The following is a 19,124-nucleotide window of genomic DNA, read 5'->3' on the forward strand; positions in this document are numbered from 1 at the left end:
TAGCGGAGCGAAGCCCTTATACAGAGGTGTATCCTGAGATGTGGGTGGAGTTTGAGGCTGCGGCTTACACAGCTCCGCCCCCTACCAAAAAACCCAGGAAGAACAGCGTTGAGAAACCTAAAATCAAGGAGATTATAGATGAGGGAACCCGAGGTATCACACACACACGCACACACGCACGTAAACACAAATATTCTCATACACTTACATGGTTTTTTTTTTTAGAGAGGCTCATCTGTGAGATCAGACAAAAGTGTCGCAATATCGAAGGTGAGTTATCTTTTGGCGGTGACCTTTGACCCCCCCCTAAAAAAAAACGGGACAGTGTCTCATGTTGTGCAATGTGTGTGCAGATGTCTGTATTTCCTGTGGAAGTCTGAACGTGTCATTAGAACATCCTCTTTTTGGCGGAGCGATGTGTCAGAGCTGCAAGGTAAACGCAAACACAAACACACACAGTCTTGTGGCCGTCAGTCAAGTCTGTTCTGAATGCTGATTGGTGCTGATGCAGGAAGTATTCTTTGCCCTTACAGAACTGCTTCCTGGAGTGTGCGTATCAGTACGATGACGATGGGTATCAGTCGTACTGCACCATCTGCTGCGGAGGAAGAGAGGTGCTCATGTGTGGAAACAACAACTGCTGCAGGTGTGTCCTTCAGTTATACAGATGACCTCAAGTCCGCCTTCTGACCTGTCAATCATCCATTTCCAGATGAAATAGTTACTGCTCGTAAATTGCCCTTTCACAGTTTAGGAGATTTGATGAAGTTCTTCATTGTTTTATAAAAGCATCACTTAGAAATAAAAACTCAAACACATAAGAGAAAGACTTGAAGAGTAAGGAGGTGTGAAATGAACGTAGTTTGTGGAGGTAGAGATCTTCAGTAATATTGACTTTTGATTGCAGACTTGACCAATCTGAGCCAAGTTTGAGAAATTATTGAGATCTCTTCTGAAACTCTTAGATGTCTGTGAGATCTCAGACTCTTTATCAGGAGAAACATCTGAGACACGCTTATTAGACTTAAAGGGATAGTTCACTCAAGCACTCTTTGCAGGTTTGAAGAAAGAGAGATCTGTGTATACTGACTGCGTATGTGTGTGTAGGTGTTTTTGTGTGGAGTGTGTGGATCTGCTGGTGGGAGCCGGTTCTGCGCAGGAAGCGATTCGTGAAGACCCCTGGAACTGTTACATGTGCTGCAGTAGAAACGTCTCTGGCCTCTTGAGACGCAGAGATGATTGGACTTCACGTCTACAGCTGTTCTTCGCCAACAACCATGACCAGGAATTTGTGAGTTCATATAGTGTCTCTATGTTTCACAGATCAAATGGTTGGTCGCCTGCATATATTCTCAACGTTTTCAGACAATTGTGAGCAACCAAAGTCACCAAAACAGGTCAAAACACAAGTGGCAACCAAAACTTCTTTAGGTCTGATTCACATTTTTTTAAACACATCTCTCGCCATGAACATAGCAATACAAGTCATAGAAGGAAAAAAAGAAGATATCTAAGATGCAGATAAGACATAAGCAAACGTTTCCATTTAATCTCGCTGCTATCTAGGAGAGATCAGTCATTTCATGCTTTTCTTTTTTCTCTTTCATTTTCTGTCAGGAACCAGCACAGTTATTTTCGCCAGTACCGGCAGAGAAGAGACAGCCAATCAGAGTGCTCTCTTTATTTGATGGCATTGCCACAGGTGAGATCACACCTGTCAATTTAACACCTGTTACACATGTGTGTGTCACCATCATGTCCTTCTAAACCCATGTGACGTACTTCCCCAAGAGCTCTCTGTTTACTTTGAATCGAATATTACCGTCTTCTAAGGATGAATGGCTTCATCGTTTTCCTGTTAGTCGCTCTGGATAAAAGCGAGAGACATGAAGACATGTGATTGTTTCCTCAGGGCTGCTGGTTTTGCGGGATTTGGGCATTCATGTGGAGCGGTATGTGGCGTCGGAGGTTTGTGAAGATTCTATCACAGTCGGGATGGTTCGACACCAAGGACGAGTCACGTATGTGGGAGATGTGAGGAACGTCACACACAAACATGTGAGTCTCTCTCACTGTATGTCTCTTGCGGACATACATCTGATCCCTCTCTCTTTCTCTGCGACTGTGATGTGTTGTGTTTCCTCTGTTGTCTGATATCGGTCGCAAAAGCAGTCTTAAATGGGAAGGTCACCCAAAAATCTACTTTGTGTGATTCTCTACTCACCCACAATGACGTTAAGCACCCTCGGGTTGTTTCAAACCTATATAGATTTCCTTGTTCTGTTAAACACAAAGATAGATATTTGTAAGAATGTTAGTAGAATGTAAATTGTTGTGCTGATGAACACAAATTGAGATATTTTGAAGAATTTATGAACACAAACAGTTCTGAAGCACCTTTAACTACCATTTCAATTTTCACTAACAAAATCAGACTTTAACAGCTTTAAACAAATATGCATTTAATAAATCACAACTATCAAGGTCTCCTCACGGATCAAAAACATTTACGCTGTAACCTTTTTTTTAAATAAAGTTACTGAGTGCAGCTGTAACACGTCAGAGGAGACCTAGCCCTCCCGGCTGAGACTGGTTTGAGTTTTTGTTTACAATTTATTTATCAATGTAGTTTTGGTTCCTCGCCACTTGGCCATGTTGGCTTGCTCACTGGGAGATTGCTTTATTAGAATGGTCTTCTAGCCGGGTTCTGTAAATTAAATGAACATGGCTTTATTAGAATGGTCTTACTCTTTCTATGCCATTTACTGTACCTTTTTCTGTGTTTTTCTTTATGCTTTGTTTTCTTAGTGTAAAGCTGCTTTGAAACACTGCAAGAATATAAAAAACGCTGTATAAAAAAATGGAATGAAATCGAATCTATTGTCTCTGTAGATTCAGGAGTGGGGGCCTTTTGATCTTGTGATTGGTGGAAGTCCTTGTAATGACCTGTCTATCGTCAACCCTGCGCGGAAAGGCCTTTTCGGTACGACACCTGCTTCAAATTCATAGATATCAATTCACATATGTGATGTTTGTAATGATTACATGGCACGCTGGAATACTTGATCCTGATTATGTACTAAGATATTGCGTGTGTCTCAAGCTGATGTTTTACACAATGGTTTTTGGAGTGTATTGTGTTTGTATTTCCCAGAAGGTACAGGCCGTCTGTTTTTTGAGTTTTATCGGCTGCTTCATGAAGCTCGGCCTAAAAATGGAGATGATCGACCGTTCTTCTGGCTGTTTGAAAACGTTGTAGCCATGGGAGTCAGCGACAAAAGAGATATCTCACGCTTTCTTGAGGTGTGTACACACACAACACACTTCGACACCAAAACAGACCCTCCATGACATATTTTGGATGAACGTTAAACGTGCAATTATAAGTGCTGCCCTCAAGTGGTCACAAAAAAAATGTCATACATCTTTAGGCAAGTGATGAAATGCTTTCAGGATTTCAATTTGTCTGATTTACTCCCTTCAACACAGTTTATCACAGTAACTATAGACACGATCTTACATTTGAACAACCAGAAAGTGTCCAAATATATGTTTTATCTGTTCATATTGTACACATTTGTGAAATGTTTTGCTTAAGTGTGCTGTTTTAAAAAAATGCAACTTATTATATTATATTATATTTTATTATAGAATAAGTTGATTCTCATTCGATTCTCGGTGTGTTCAGTGTAATCCTGTGATGATCGATGCCAAAGAAGTGTCGGCAGCACACAGAGCTCGATACTTCTGGGGCAACTTACCCGGAATGAGCAGGTATGACAGCGGCTGAAAAACGTAAACATCACATTTACTGTTGCTCACAGTTAGGGATAGAGAATTAAACAAACCACCGACCCTGAACTGTGCTGAGAAACAGACCTTCAGAGACAAAATAATAAATAACTCTCTTTCTCTAATATCTTATAATAAACATTGACCTGTGACCTTAATCTTGACCTCTCCCTTGACCCTCAGGCCTCTGTCTGCCATGGCAAATGACAAGATTGACCTGCAAGACTGTCTGGAACATGGACGCACAGCTAAGGTTTGTGTGTCTGTATGTGTTTATGTGTGTGTTCATTTTGTAGGTTTATTGTACGGGGCAAAATTCATTAAATGATTTAAGATGTTGCTCAGATTAAACTCTAAGAGATTTCGGTCGACAGTCGAGAGACTGGCCGTGCGAGGTTGGGAATTGAAAACGTGGCAGTCATTCACTCTCGTAATTTTTTTTTTTTTAGTTTGGCAAAGTGCGAACCATCACAACTCGCTCAAACTCTATAAAACAGGGCAAAGACCAGCACTTTCCCGTCTACATGAACAACAAAGAGGACATCCTGTGGTGTACAGAGATGGAGAGGTGAGTGCTGTGTTAACCTTTTTTTGTTTTTACTTTGAGGTGACATATAACACGTTCCATGTCCGTGTTACAGAGTTTTTGGCTTCCCCGTCCATTACACTGACGTGTCCAACATGAGTCGTCTCGCCAGGCAGAGGCTTCTGGGAAGGTCGTGGAGCGTGCCCGTCATACGGCACCTCTTCGCCCCGCTGAAGGAATACTTCGCCTGTGTCTAATACTCCGCCCACCACGCTTCCCTCTCCTTCCTTGTTTGCATATCCAATTAGCTCGGCCTCTTGTGTTCGTCTCGCTGGTGGCCTGTGAATGGCTGGTGCTATCCTTAGTCAAACTCACTAGACAGCCACATTTCATATATTTATTTGAAGTCCAAGATCTTCGCTGTTTTTTTAATCTATGGGATTGTCTATTGTTTTAGACTTTTGTCTTGTTCCACATCTGACAACTCTTCCTCTCTCACAAAACTGACAAAGACATGTGCGTTCGTCTGAAATATAGTGCACGAACCGCTGCTCTCTGAAAATCTGAACCGGGTAAACCGTTCCGACCCTAAATCGAGTGTCACACCGTGTTCTGACCGGGTGTCATGTCGCAGGTTTTGAGCATTTTTAGCATCGAGTAGTTTTTATTGAAAACTTCAATCCATTGCAACCAAATTTCAGTCAGTCAGAGCACATTTGACAATGTGTGCTCGCATCTAATTAAACTTTTCTTTTGAATTGTGAAAATTTATAAAAATGAACCCGCAAATTTTCATACATACTATTTGTTGTAATGCCTTGACATTTGAATTGTGTATTGCACTTACATTTTTTTATTGTCAAACATTGTAAAAAATATGAAATTTGAAAACACCCTTTTAGGAGGGAACAGTATGTTTGGGAATGGTCATGAAAACTGAGCCAGCAACAAGACAACATAAGAAACTAAACAAACAGCTGGCGACAAAAAAATTAACCTGGAGCACCTGGTTAGGATACGGTGTGGCTGGAACATGAACGCAACATTAATTTTCATACATAAACACACACACACACACACACACTTTCTGTAAGAGAGAAGCTGTGCTTGAAGAATCAACAATACACTGTTTACAGTTGATATGCTCTTTTACGGTACTACTACTAGTTACTACGGTAACTCTTCATTTACTCAACTAACTCGACAATGGTGCTCTCTCTCTCTCTCTCTCTCTCAGCAATACCAACACAATGCACAGCCATATATAAGGCCTTTAATGCTGGGATTCTATAGGGCACATAAAGCGAGAGAGCTTTGACACACATGCTTTGTTACACACCCATACACTCACACTGCATACGTAAAGGTGAAGTGTGTAAATGTTATAATGTTGAAATACCTTGCTTGTTTAGAAAAGTGTAAACACTGTGGCTCTGTGGTGCTATCAACACATTGCTTTTTTTGTGTATTCGGAGCGGAGATTTCCTGTTTGTGCGACCAATGACAGGTGACGTTATATATTTGCGTTTGGAGCCAGTGAGAGAAATTACGCTTTAAAGTGTCACAACTTTATTTTCTCCGTGAGACGGACTCTTCCTCTGTCGTCCACGTTTGCTGTCGTCTCTGATGCAATACTACTCCAGCAGATTGACGCCAAAGTCAAACCTTCCACAGATAGATACAGGTGGAATTATTTCAATAGGATTCGACAAGACGTTTTTGGCCGAACGCTTGTCCAGATATCACCAAGTTTACTGTACATTACTCTGTGTGTGTGTGTGTGTGTTCAGTCAGGTATCAGGGATGTTGTGTAGTTTCAAGACCGTGCATGTGTCTCTACTGTTGTTGCAGTAAATCAATGGTGCCGCAGATATTCATGGTGCAGCTTTATGGTGCTTTGTTTCCGTTCCCTGATTGTTTTTCTCGTTCGGTTTGGTTTTTCTCTCTCGTAAACTGTGAGAAGGGTCGTCCACACTAAGTCGGCTATTTTTCTGAGATGGGCAGCATCGTATGTAGTCGGGAATATAGATGAAAGAATACTGGCTTTCTTTCTGTTTTTGAATTGACCGTACACAAGTAACACAACAGGATGTAAATTCACATTTGATATAATTGCACTTCAGAAAAGTTTTGCTCCACGGAGGTTTCCGTCTTGTACGCTTGTATGTTTCACGGTTTGCTTAATTTCTAGGATTTTAAGATTTTTAAGGGACAGTGGACCCACAAATAAAAATTCTGTCATCATTTACTCGCCCTCAAGTTTGTTCGGTTAAACACAGAGAAAGATATTTTGAAGAATGCTTGTAACCAAACAGTTCTTGACCGCCATTGACTTCCATAGTAGAAAAAATTACAGTGGTAGTCAAATGTGTTACATTCTTCAAAATATCTTTGTGTTTAAAGCAACAACGAGCCGTTTTGGTGTAGGGTTACTCCATGTGGTTGATGAGCGCAATTGTCTGATACGTCTCTCTCATTGTTCTCCTCGCTTCCACCGACAAAACTCTCTTTGATTTTTTTGCTCTGCCATGGTGATGGTTTAGAGACTTGCGTTGAACTAGATGGTCTCGTCTTATTGTTAGAAGTTGGCTAACTTCACCCAGGCCATGAGTAAAACGTGACATGCCGTAAAGGCAGTGATGTCATCCGATAGATGACTGCTTAGGTAGCAGCGGCAGTAAAACTCGTCCAGTTAAGAGTTGTCCTACCAATAAAATCATTTTAGAGAGATTCTTTTTAGGTCGAAAAACGGCTCGTTGTTGCTTTAACAGAACATTTATAAAGCAATTTGTCCTACTATGGTAGGATAGACAATAAAATGAAGGTTATTTTTTTAATAAAAGGAAATAGCAAATTAAAAAGAAAATGCAAATTAGTACAACCTAAATTTATTTAAAATGTTCAAATAAAATGTACTATTAAAGAGGTGGTTCACCAAAAATGTAAATGTTAATTACTTTTGTTTTAATGCTTATTGCTAGTTTAATGATTTTATTACAGTTATTTTTACTGTAATTATATTTCTGTTATAATGATCTAACAGTAAATCAGAATATAATGATAAAAATAGCATTTAAAATAATGAGAAATACATAGAATAGGGAAATATTGAGAAATAATAACAATAGGCATTTTGTGCTTAATTTCAAGAAAATTATCCAGAATCATAATCTTAAAACAGCGTCACCGTCTCTTTTGAGACATGGTGTTTCAGAAGAAAAACCAAATTAAGCTAAAAATAAAACATTGCTGTTTAATTTGCTGTTTACTCATCGTAAATCAGATCTGAAATAGAGTTCTGCATCCTGTTTTATATTCAATATAAATGCAACAATGCATCGCAGTGGCTTCCATTAGGAGTGCAGATGGCTACAGTGTGGACGTCCTTCAAGGATCAGACTAGTGTTTGGACCTCATGCTAATCTATACACCGACTAGCGTTACAAATCTACCCTCCTGTGGTTTTGGTAGTCTAACGTATTTTGTGCTTCTCGCTCAGGATTCTGGGAAAGTGGCCCATTTGTGTGAAGCCATAAACCCAGGTCACACGGTGCTCCCAGAATTCCTCTCTTAATGGTAAGCGTGATTTATTTCGGTGTGACCAGAAATGTTACACTTGGATTAAACGCAAAACTGGATTACTGTACAATTCTACTCTGTGTGCTGTTTTATAATCCTGTTTCCGGTCTAAAGTAAACAGGAATTTGGTGCTGACGGAGATGCTCGTTCTTGAAAATCGAGGACTTCGCTTTGGCCCTCTAAAGGGGGGAGAGTTCATAAAGACATAAAGTACACCAGGAAAGGAAGCAAATGGGGATTTGGCTTTATCGTTGCTTCGGCTAATGTCGCCAGCTCGTGAAAGTTCATACAATTGTTGAAATACCTTTTGGTCCACATGTTATAGTAAACCTTTGCTTTAGAGAAAGTGATTATAATGTGAAACATCCTGCCGTTTGAACATTTTGGAGTTGTTATCCAATGGTTATAATTTGAAAAGGTCATTTAGGTTGTTTAACATCAATTTTAATGAAAATATTACCGAAAACATTGCCTTAAATTCATGAAATTGTGTTCTAATGCAATTTCGAGACAAGTAACAGTTCACAGTGTTTTAAATGCAGGATGTTCTTCAGTAAACGTGTGGTAGAGTCGATTCTTTCTGGAGCTTTACTGGGTCGAACCGCTCGTAGCCTTAGAGTCCGTTCGTGTTCGTTTGGTGAAGGTAAATCCTGTAATGCGACGTGAGGTTTGATTGTTATTAGTCGAAACTTCAATGGTTAGTGAAATGTACATAGATACGTTTGCATTTTTTTGCATTTTATTACGTTTCGTGTGCTGGTGTTTTCAAATTCATTTCGAGTAATTCTGCCATGATATTTGGCTAATGTACGATTATATGCATGGCTGTTATAATAAATAGGGACGAAGGTGGAGCTTTGAGACAGTGACGTCGGAAGGCGGAGCTTTGAGACAGTGACGTCGAAAGGCGGAGCTTTGAGACAGTGACGTCGAAAGGCGTGTCCAATTAACGCATCAGCCAGAGAATCGTTTTCTATTTATGAACTGTCGTGTGGGAAGAGGGTCGACGGGTGACGATGTTGAGAGCCCTCCGATCACCCGTCGTCAGCTTTAAAGGAGGCGGGGTCTCGCGTGAGCTTTTTGAAAGCGGCGTTGCAGTGAAGGCGTTTCAAAAAGGTGCTATACAATTTATTCTTAAATGAGAAAAGAATGATGTGAAACTATATAAGGAATTTAGTTTTGATTGGTTTTGACGATGACTGTTTTTAGGTTGTGTAGTCTTGAAAAAGCACTATTATTTTACTCTTTTATGAATATATTAACTAAAGCATTTTAACTTTGTACTTGATGAAAATGTAATGGTAAAAAAGAAGAATAAAAATGTACAGAATCATGTGTTTAGCCTAGACATTACTGTAGTATGTGCCTCTCAGTAAAAGAAGGAAAAAACAAAAACATACTGTATTCATAACCTCCCTTCAAGTCATGTCGGAATGATCGTATTTACGAGATGAGCGCACGGGAACGTCACACGATTACTATTCGAAAATGCTGGATTTTTTTAAAGACCAAACTTGCAAAGTTAGGGGTGTGTCTATTAAAGAATCTTTGTAAATGCTGACTGTCTGTTTTGCGTACTGTCGAAATTAAATAGCTACAGAGCTCATCATTCTCTGTGCCGACGCAAGAATGTTACCGTCACAGATAAAACATCAGCTGCACCATCGCTCTTCATTTTGTTGCGTTGTTGTCAATAACGAAATTGAAACATGAAATTGTCAGAGCACAGATTTGTTTTGTTAAGCAAAATCACTCCAACGCGCATCACATCGTAACTACGACTTCCGCTCTCGTCACTTCCCACGGGGGCTTGAAGGCTGAAATACTGTGCACTGTAACAAAACTGCTTGAAAGTGATGACAAAACTGCATTACCCAGCATTCCTATCTACATACTCCCTCCATGTACTCTTGCAACAGTCAGACTGTAATGTTTGTTTTATAAATAATTGTTGTTGCATCAATATTTATTGCCTACAGCCTGGTCCATCTAAATGTCACTGGTTTCTCTCTCTCTCTCATTCTCTCTCTCTCTCTCTCTCTCTCTTTATTTTACATACTTAAATCTGTATCACACATTTAGAATCTCTCTTTCTTTCTTTTTCATACTATTTTTTTTATTACACATTTAGCTACTCTCTCTCTCTCTCTCTCTCTCTCTCTCTATTTGTATTTTTTTATGTTTTTTTTCTTTTTATTGTACTCTAGGAGTCTTATTCTGAATAGGAGATTGTTTTGTTATAAAAGTCATGTTACAATTCTCTCTCTCTCTCAGTGTGGCTGTAGTTCTGTTGTATTTTGATGGTCTTTAGGATGTTAAAATAGCAACTTTTTCTTCCATAACTCTCTCTCTCTCTCTCTGTACGCAGTGAAAGGGTAGGAAGCCAAAATAACGGCTTCTTTCCAGTGCACTTGTGCTGGGGAACACTTGAATTAAATGTACTGTTTTTGTGCTAAACATGATTCTTGTCCTGTCGTTCTTGTGTTTAGAGTGAACATCATTGGCATGTCACCCAGGGGTTATTATGGCCAAAAACATGTTAACAATATTATTTTTCATTTTGTTTTTGTAAATGCCATCAGTACAATTCTTCTTTCATTGTGGCTCTTAAAGTAGAATGTTAAATGAGTGCTGAATTATTTACGAGATTATCACATGTTTGTAGTTTAACACAATATCAAAAATCACAGTTTTAACATCACCGTTACTGTAAACCGGTATATTGTCCTTTATAGAAATATATAGGAATATGCCGAACATCACAAAGCAATATATTAAATATTACATTTCCATGTATTAAATCCCATTTTTCAATAAATGTAATTCCTTTTATGTTATTCAATATACTTGAATACTGTAGCATCTGTATTGTATATATTTTTTAATAGGCCTATAATAAGCTATTTATTATACTGACAGTCAATACTAATCTATATTTTCTTTGCATAAGGGGTGACTAAACCCAGCACCAGTGATATTAAACCCAATGTTATTATAACCATAACATCTATTAGAATGTCTTTCCTGGTTTCCTGTAGGGCGTGACGCGTCACTAGTTTCGTTTATCGTGAACAGTTTGTCATTCCATATTCACAACCAGAGGATTTTATTCCCCCTTTAACATGTGTTTTTTCCAGATTATTTGCCTTTGGGTCATTTTTTTCGTGGATGGTAAAGATGCTTTTTAAATAATGTTTTACAATATTCTGTCCCTTTCGCTTATGATGAGACGCATCACTGTTGCCTTTAACAAAGTGTTTTTCTTTATTTCAAAGGCAAAACTATTAACGAGTGTCGTCTGGTTCTTCACTCGTTGACCGTGGCTGTGTGTCAGCTGTATCTGGCGCTTTTACCGCTGCGCCGGGCCATGCGACAGCTCGCCGAGTGTTTGCGTCAAATGGCTTCACCGGAGGAACGTTTAATTCACCGTTTCGATGAAAAGTGGGAAGAACGCCCTGTCGGTCCCTATTTAACTAACGTTGCTGTCCCCTACTTCGAGGGACTGTGTTTGATTGGGGAATTTAGCATGCACTTGCTGTCGGTAGTTTCGACTCTGTGTGTATGTGCGCGGCACGTGCTGCAGGGGGCGCTGTTTCTCCTGCTTTCCGCGGTGGGCGCAACAGCGGGTGCTGGACTTTAAAGAGAGGAAGGAGGAATGGGAGAAAAAGCAGGAGAGGCAGAGGCAGGCGATGCAGAAAGAAGGACAACAGGTGGAGGAATTGCTGGCGGAATATTGTCGGGATCCGATCACAGGGAAGGGGAGGAGAAGTCAGGGGAAAAAGACTGGACATTACTTGTAAAGAGACAGTGGGCGCACAGACGAATTTTCTAGTGAACACAGTGATGTATATGTGAACACTACAAACAATATATACTACGAAATGAGGTAAAACAGTGCATTATTGAGGTTTATATAGCTCGTAATTACCTTTATTACATTATTGATCAAATACTTTTGTCCCATCTTTGGAAACTGTTGTTAAAAAGATCATTAATATACAAATCACTTATCAATCGTTTATAAAAATAATGTCTTTCTTAATTGATGCAGTTATTTGAATGTTAATAAGTATTCATCTTCAAAATGTCACATATGAGATCAAATCGGAACCTAAGTAGATCCTGTCATTTTAAAATGTAAATTATTATCTATGTGATATTCACACAATCTGATGAATGATGTCATTCGTCTGTATCAGCTCCTTTAGGTTGACAGACTCCGGTCAACACAAACCCTCATGTAACAGATGAGTTCAGCCGATATGAAATGGACGCCATTTGCATTAAGATCTATTTTTGGTGATTTGATCACAGATGGACGACAACAAATATTGAGCAGGTGTCTTATCACTCAAACCACATTCAGTTGTGGCCGAAAACGCAGGTGACCGTCACTGTTTGTCCAGTTGTGAGTGCCGGGTTTCATCACAGTCTGGCGTCTAAACCAATCCGAGGGGTCAATACGCCATCTGTCAACGAGAAAATGTATTAAAAGAGTCAAAATATAAAATAAATTCATATGAGGTTATATTTATTTCTGTTTCGAAAATTAAACAATATATTTACTTAAATAATTCCACGTTCTCTTCACTGCAGCTGTATTCACTGTGAACTCGTTCTGTTCTTCTCTGAAAGCGAGAGAGAGAGAGAGAGAGAGAGAGAGAGAGGGGGGGAGTCATTATTATTATCTGCATTTCTAACATTAAACACATTATACATAGCACACTTTAAAAATCACTTTATCAACAAAGTCAGAATTAGCAAAGCACCAAGAGAAACGTAAAAATGGGTGTTAGGTGTTTACACTTTGGTTTTGGTCACAGCAGTCATCCTGAGCAAAGCTGAGAGAACGTTCTTCTGCACATCAGATGATAAACATTCATAAGACTGAACTTCACCTAAAAGAGAGACAGAAGACACTGAAAACATGTTTCAGCTTACCTTACAAAACCCCGGCTATAAACGTCCTAGCTCCGTTTTTTATTTTTTTTAATCTAAATCGTTTAGGTGATTCATTGTTTGTTGCTTCGGCTTTAAACGTTCTTGTAAACATGGCTCGGTAAACTACTTATCGTCAGCTCAGCACCTTGACAAAATGTTAAATGCTCTTTCATTTGTAAGTCGCTCTGTTTTCACATTTATATATTTATTTCTTCATTAAGCAGACATTTTAATCAAAGGACGTGGATTAATCATTAAGCTTGCTTCACAGATATCAACAGCAAACTTCAGTTCTGCATGTATGTGAGCACAGATTCAGTCTGGACTTCGATTGTGATCCTCACCTGCTATCAGGAGCTTCATGATAAACCTGCGCACGTTGGGTACGAAGTTCTTCTCTCTGAACGTCTGCGAGCTCTCCTCACACAGGTATCTGAACACCACCTGAACACACATTAATGCGTCACATTCCCAAGTATTCCTTTTTGTTTGTATGAGTAGCGTAGATCCGAAAAGTGTTAAGAATTTATCTTTCATTTTGTTTTGTTTTGCAATATATAATAAAGATTTGTGACATTTATAGTGCAACTGTACACAAGTCAATCTGAGAATAACAATCACCTGGTAACTTTCTATAAAAGGCTGTATAATCGCTCTGAGCAAGACGATGATGTCCCGTCCTTCCTCTGTCACGTGCATCTCTTCATCAGAGCGGACAATCACACCAGCCAGGTGGAGTAAAGAACAGCCCTCCTCGAAATCCTGAGACAGGCAGATGTTTAGACGAATGTCTTGTGTCCGGCAGCTTTGCTTATAGACTGTCATACTTACCTGGACGGTTTGACCGGGAACAAAGACAAACTCATTCGAAAAGACCTCCACCAGAAAGTTAAAATGACGAATGATATCATCTGGAACAGAAACCACAGATGTGTTAAAAGTTACAGACCCCCAATTTTTTTATTTTATATATAGGTCGTCTTCTGATCTCCATACCCACCCTTCCTGCTATTTACAGCTGTCGTCATAGCGACTGCCACCATGGCTGGTCTTGTGAACACATGTATGGCTTGATTCCTGTAGGAGGCGCACACAAGCACGGCAGCCGCACGTCTAAACACGGCCTCCTCTTGACTGACCGGTTCAGGACCCACCTCCTCCACTAAATAGACACGCCCCTTCTCACAGTGAACTGTTGAGCGATGCAGGGTCATGCTTGATGACATCACCTCAGAATCTGAAACGTGCTCTACAAAGCAGATTTCATCGTTGATAAAGACACAGATAGTTCACCCTTACGTCAAAAATGGATTCATACGCATGTGACTTTACAGAACATATATTTCTGAAGAAAGTCGGACACCGAACAACATTTAACCCCATAAACTTCCGTTACATGAACATTTCTCAAAATACCTTTACAGAACAAAGTCATATGAAGGCAAAAGTATGATGAGGTCATTTGAATTTTTAAGGGTGTGCTGTGTCTTTAAGAGTAGATTTTTACATCATCAAATAAAATTGTGCTTCCCCAAAAGTTCTCTTTCACATCGGTGCATAAAATGATAATTTCATTTGTTAAATGTTATTTTTGCCATCAACAGGAACTCAAACAACCGCTTACTCTTTCCAAATGATTCATTGCACAAACTTAAGAACTGCATGCTGTTTGCCCCATACGTGTATTTATTGGTCAGTCGATGCGGTTGCCATGGGAACAGTTCTGAATGGGTGTTTTGTTGCGTTTGGGGACTATACAACCCATTTACATGTTTGGCCTAAATCCCAGAATTAAAGAAGCTTCACAATACCAAGAAGTGTTGGACCCTTGGGAAGTCTATTGAGCTACTATTTTTGTGTTAAAGTTGTTTATGAATTCTTGAATCTTAACTCAGGTACATTATGTCACATTTCCTAATGCGATACAGTTTATAAATGGCATATATGACCTCTACGCATTCTTACTGGGCCAGTTGAGATGAGCTCCGAACCGTAGGACCAGATTCCTCAGCCAGAGAGTTCTGCGTGTCATCTGGTCCAGATCAACACCCTGCAGGTTCTGAAGGAGAACCACAGCCATCAGATTCCAAGGGCTCAGGACCACATTTCTCTCCTGCAGACGGACAATCGTGTGGGCTTGACCAGATACAAACTCTTGTGTCTCCTTATTGGGTTTAATGGGCAGGTCTCTGTTAATGTCAGAAACAAAGTTTATATTGTACTGTTAACTACGCCAATGTTTCCATTCTAAACAGATGGGGCTATTAAAGGTATCAGGTATATATATATTTAAGGTTTATTCAAGATATTTTTAGTTGCTTGATTTTTACTCAGGAATTACACCCACGACCTTACAAAACATTTATACTTCAAGTTTTATTAAGTTCAAGTACATTTTTAAGAATACTTTATGAAGTAAGTTACTTGTAAAAGTGCAATTTGGGAATACATCTGTAGTTTATAAAAGTGTGTCGTAAACTTTGAGTACACAAAGAGCTAACAACTACGTTTTTTATTAGTACTGCAACTATACAACAAGTAATCTTGTTGTAAGGTATTACTTATAGTTCACGGTCTATGCAGTTTTATTTATATTTATGCTTTATTTTGTTCATATTAAATTATTAAAGTTCAAGGCATTTTATTTTATTTGAGCTATTTCGCCTCAACAATTTATTGTTTGTTTACTTAAAACGTTTAATTATAAATGTTTTATATCAACCATGAGTGAAAACAATTGTACGTGAAAGACTTCTGTCTGTCTTAAAGCGATAGTTCACCTAACAATTCTGTCATCATTTATTCACTCACCCTCTTGCCATTTCAAACCTGTATGAGTTTCTTTCTTGTCGAACACGAGAGAAGATATTTTGACGAAAGTTGGTAACCGAACAGCATGGACCCCATTCACTTCTATTGCATGGACACAAAACCAATGCAAGTGAAGGGGGTCAGTTAACAACATTCTTCAAAATATCTTCTTTTGTGTTCTGTGGAAGACAGAAAGTCATTCATGAAATGACAAGAGGGTGAGTAAATGATGACATCATTTTATTTTTGGGTAAACTATAACTTCAAGTGTCATTTGAAGTCTTACAAGTACATAGAAAAATAGACTGCATGTGAACTTACTGTAAGTGTACTTATAGCAAACTTGAAAAAAAGAGTATTCTTGTAAGGACACACCAACAGTAAAAGGATGTTACAGATAAACTTCACGGATTCAAACATGTTTCATTGTGAAAAACTCTTACCTGGGTATCGGATTGTACTGCATGCGAATGACTCTTTCTTTCATCAGGTCTCTTACGGACAGAGGGGTGCCAAAGCACACGTGCATGCAGCCGTAATCCTCTTGCAGCACAGTCCTGGCTTTTAGCAAACCCTGCAGATTTAAAACGAGAAATGATTCGCTCTGTTTTGTCATGTTTTAAAAACACTTTAGATGTCTGTGATGAAGAGCTCAGCTGTGTACCCCCGTGGTCTCTTTAGGTTTAGGGATGCCCAGCAGCTCACGAGCGAGGAGCGATTCCTCCAGCACACGGTCGTAACTGATGCTGATGGGGACCAGACTGATATCAAACACTTCTCCTTTAAAAAAAGGCTCCAGGACCATCTGCATCATTCCTGTAAAGATCCCAAAACAGAAATAACCTGAGAAAACCACCGTCACAAAATGACTCCTACGCAAATTCTAAATGCATTACAATGAAAAATCGTAAAAAGCACTATGTTGTTTTAATCGGACATCATTCACCTTGAGGTTAAGGAAAACGTTAACTCACCTAGTTTTGGAGTAAGCGATTTCAATGTTCTGCTCCGTAACCCTTCAACATAAAACTCTAAAGGCGCGTAACCTGTCTGCACAAAAACGCACAGTGTTGGTAAAATAATTTCACGTAAGAATTCTGATAATAACATCGACTTTATTCTCACCCGGACAATTGTTCTGACATATTCAGAAAGCACCGCCCAGTAGAGCTTGTCTGAGCCAATGCCACGACGAATAAAGAATGCACCCGCACGCCGAATGATCTCACCGACCAGCTTCATCCCCATCAGAGCTGAAGGGAAAAATGACAATGAAGGTTAATGGAGAAATAGGTTAATACATTATAGCAACTTCTAATTTCAAAAGATGTAAATGTTTTGTATTCCTTATTCACAGAGACCCGATTGGCTCAAAGTGCACAGATGATGTCTTCATCTCATGTGAGTGTACATCATTCAAGCAATAGTCATATGTCTGATGATTTTTCTTCAAAAATGCAACTATGATTTCGGCCACCAACAGTTACGACAAAAATGTGCGGATACTTGCGAATTCCTGCTGCGATGACGGGAACAGAGAGGTCGTATGTGAACATGATGTAAGAGATGACAAGGAAGTCCATGTAACTCCTGTGATTGGGCATCAGGATAACAGGATGCTCCCGAATGGCCTGCTGGAGCTGGAGGGGTCGAACGGGATGTAGTTTACCCAAACAAAAAAAATTGTGTTCATTCTCAAACTTGAATTCAGTCTGCTCTCTACACGCAGCGAACGCCTGCGGGGTTTGAAATGATCTTTCCCCAACCAATTGGCCTACAACTAACATAGTGCTACTTACATATTTTAATTGAATACTCCATAAAAAAAGGTTCTTGAAAAGAGAATTTAAAAAAAACCAACCCGTGTGAGTCCTTCCTCGTTCACATATATAGAGCGAAACACACTCTTGAACACTTTGTTCATTATAAAGCCCAGCAGACGGATGGAGCGCAGCTGCAGGTTCTGAGCCATCTCCTCCAGTATCCCAGTCGCCTCTTCTAGAATCACCTCGCGCGGTTCCTCCTTCTCATCCGCGACCTGCGTGTATGTGTGCAAATATTCCAACCTGTTATGATCGTATCATCTAACAGATGTTATTCCTCATAGGCTGCTCATTCGTAGATCAGGAGTACTGTGGGCAAATAAACTAGACACAAATGAGTCTCTCCATGTAATCTCACAGATAAAGCTTGTGAAGCAGTTATATATTCACTCGCTCACCTCCTGTATGATGTAGCTCAGGAACTGCGATTCTAACACCATCCTGTTGAGAGCGCAGGTCGAAGTGGGTGTGGCACCTAGGTAGGGTTGGGGGTTAAATGTCCGCAGGGCGTGGCCTATATCGCTGCCCCGCCTCCTCTCCTCCAGCATATCAAAGAAGCTCCCGGCTTCTGTCTGCACTGTGTCAGCATTCTTGAACAAACGCAATATATTTCATTTAAATCACTGAAAATTGAAGATGAACCTTATGATATTAAAATCACGGGATCGGTCTAATGATAATGATGTGACCAGTATTCATTGTGAAGTTTTGGTTTAATTGGTGGTGTAAACCCATAGACAAACATAATATAAAAATAATATCTTGTTCTCTAATCATTACTGTTTTTAATTGATCGCTAATTTGTTTTTTAGCTTTGCAAATGTAAATCTTAATTGATCTGAATTTGATAATGTCTGTGACATACATTTTTAATGCATTTTGATAAGAAGACTATTAGCGTTTGCCGTGTTATCAGAAATGTAACTTTTACGAACGTTCACACCACGAGACTTTGTGCGCGTTCAAAAAGACGCGACGCAACAGCCGCACGCATCTGCATCGATCCATTAAACACCATTAAACGCATATTTACGCAAACCGACATTTTTTATTTATTTACATTGAACAATAGCAGCGATGAAAGTGCAAGACAAACTTTTTCTTACGTTTTCGTATCGTTCTGTAAAACCCATTTTCCGTGTTTAAAGATACTGAAAGCGAAACAAAGAGCTGCTGTTTCTATTCACTAATAAAGACAAACTAACACTATATTCCTCCTCCACTGAAAACACGCGCAACGCTTTGTGGATCATGATGGTAACGTTCGTTTCATTGCGTCGCGTCGCGTCAGTCAACGCGCGTCTGAAGCAAAACGCACAGTAAGACAGTAACTAAACTACAGACATAATGATGTTCATACCCCTCGCAGCATGTCTGATCCAAAGCGTGCGGTGTTCTGACCTCCTGACGTCCGATCCAATATGAACCTCGAACCGACCCGCACTCGGACAGACGCGCACCAGCCAATGAGCGCGCGCACCGCAGTAACTCCTCCCGTCCCGCGACCTGTTACCCCCAATAATAACCTCCCACTTTAAACTAATATCTCTCTCAAGAACTTTGATCAAATATATAAACTACAGATACGACAAATCATGTATTCTGGTCTAACGTGAGATCACTTATCGATCAAATTTATCACGTGATAACTC

General features: G+C 39.6%; 2 protein-coding genes across 5 annotated transcripts in view; one reads left to right on the plus strand and one right to left on the minus strand.

Moving 5' to 3' along the window:
• Nucleotides 1–10,406, plus strand: part of dnmt3aa (DNA (cytosine-5-)-methyltransferase 3 alpha a) — a 30,582-nt gene extending 20,176 nt beyond the window's left edge. For 2 of the 3 annotated variants that reach the window (XM_079475093.1, XM_079475094.1), the window contains 13 exons: nucleotides 4–153; nucleotides 226–270; nucleotides 354–433; nucleotides 534–646; nucleotides 1,108–1,291; nucleotides 1,618–1,702; nucleotides 1,913–2,058; nucleotides 2,893–2,983; nucleotides 3,155–3,303; nucleotides 3,689–3,774; nucleotides 3,976–4,045; nucleotides 4,242–4,360; nucleotides 4,434–10,406. In XM_079475093.1, the coding sequence (XP_079331219.1) occupies nucleotides 4–153; nucleotides 226–270; nucleotides 354–433; nucleotides 534–646; nucleotides 1,108–1,291; nucleotides 1,618–1,702; nucleotides 1,913–2,058; nucleotides 2,893–2,983; nucleotides 3,155–3,303; nucleotides 3,689–3,774; nucleotides 3,976–4,045; nucleotides 4,242–4,360; nucleotides 4,434–4,575 (1,460 nt within the window). In that variant the 3' untranslated portion in view covers nucleotides 4,576–10,406. Of the gene's footprint in view, nucleotides 1–3; nucleotides 154–225; nucleotides 271–353; nucleotides 434–533; nucleotides 647–1,107; nucleotides 1,292–1,617; nucleotides 1,703–1,912; nucleotides 2,059–2,892; nucleotides 2,984–3,154; nucleotides 3,304–3,651; nucleotides 3,775–3,975; nucleotides 4,046–4,241; nucleotides 4,361–4,433 lie in introns of those variants that run through there. The other variant, XM_079475095.1, reaches the window with a different exon arrangement.
• A 1,395-nt stretch (nucleotides 10,407–11,801) lies between these two features.
• gnpat2 (glyceronephosphate O-acyltransferase 2) lies at nucleotides 11,802–18,953 on the minus strand. 2 transcript variants are annotated; one of them, XM_079474451.1, is made up of 16 exons: nucleotides 18,833–18,953; nucleotides 17,871–18,062; nucleotides 17,511–17,687; nucleotides 17,160–17,289; nucleotides 16,775–16,902; nucleotides 16,624–16,699; nucleotides 16,314–16,465; nucleotides 16,093–16,223; nucleotides 14,804–15,027; nucleotides 13,839–14,087; nucleotides 13,670–13,749; nucleotides 13,460–13,600; nucleotides 13,183–13,282; nucleotides 12,702–12,795; nucleotides 12,464–12,525; nucleotides 11,802–12,366 (listed from the first exon to the last, which is right to left on the minus strand). In XM_079474451.1, the coding sequence occupies exons 1-16, from the start codon at nucleotides 18,842–18,844 to the stop codon at nucleotides 12,323–12,325; spliced, it is 1,992 nt and encodes a 663-aa protein (XP_079330577.1). In that variant the 5' UTR covers nucleotides 18,845–18,953; the 3' UTR covers nucleotides 11,802–12,322. The 2 variants fall into 2 exon arrangements, with proteins under 2 accessions (XP_079330577.1, XP_079330576.1); XM_079474450.1 differs by having other exon boundaries at nucleotides 18,579–18,870.
• Between the last annotated feature and the right edge of the window lie 171 nt (nucleotides 18,954–19,124).

This window comes from Barbatula barbatula, assembly GCF_947034865.1.
Source record: "Barbatula barbatula genome assembly, chromosome: 15".
NCBI lineage: Eukaryota > Metazoa > Chordata > Actinopteri > Cypriniformes > Nemacheilidae > Barbatula > Barbatula barbatula.

Coding starts and splice junctions, on each gene's coding strand:
- gnpat2 (XM_079474450.1), bottom strand. CDS start 18,605: ATGGGTTTTACAGAACGATACGAAAAC. Junction 16,700..16,774: donor ATGTCAGAACAATTGTCCGG/GTGAGAATAAAG, acceptor GTTTTTGTGCAG/ACAGGTTACGCGCCTTTAGA. Junction 15,028..16,092: donor CAGTACAATCCGATACCCAG/GTAAGAGTTTTT, acceptor TGACATTAACAG/AGACCTGCCCATTAAACCCA.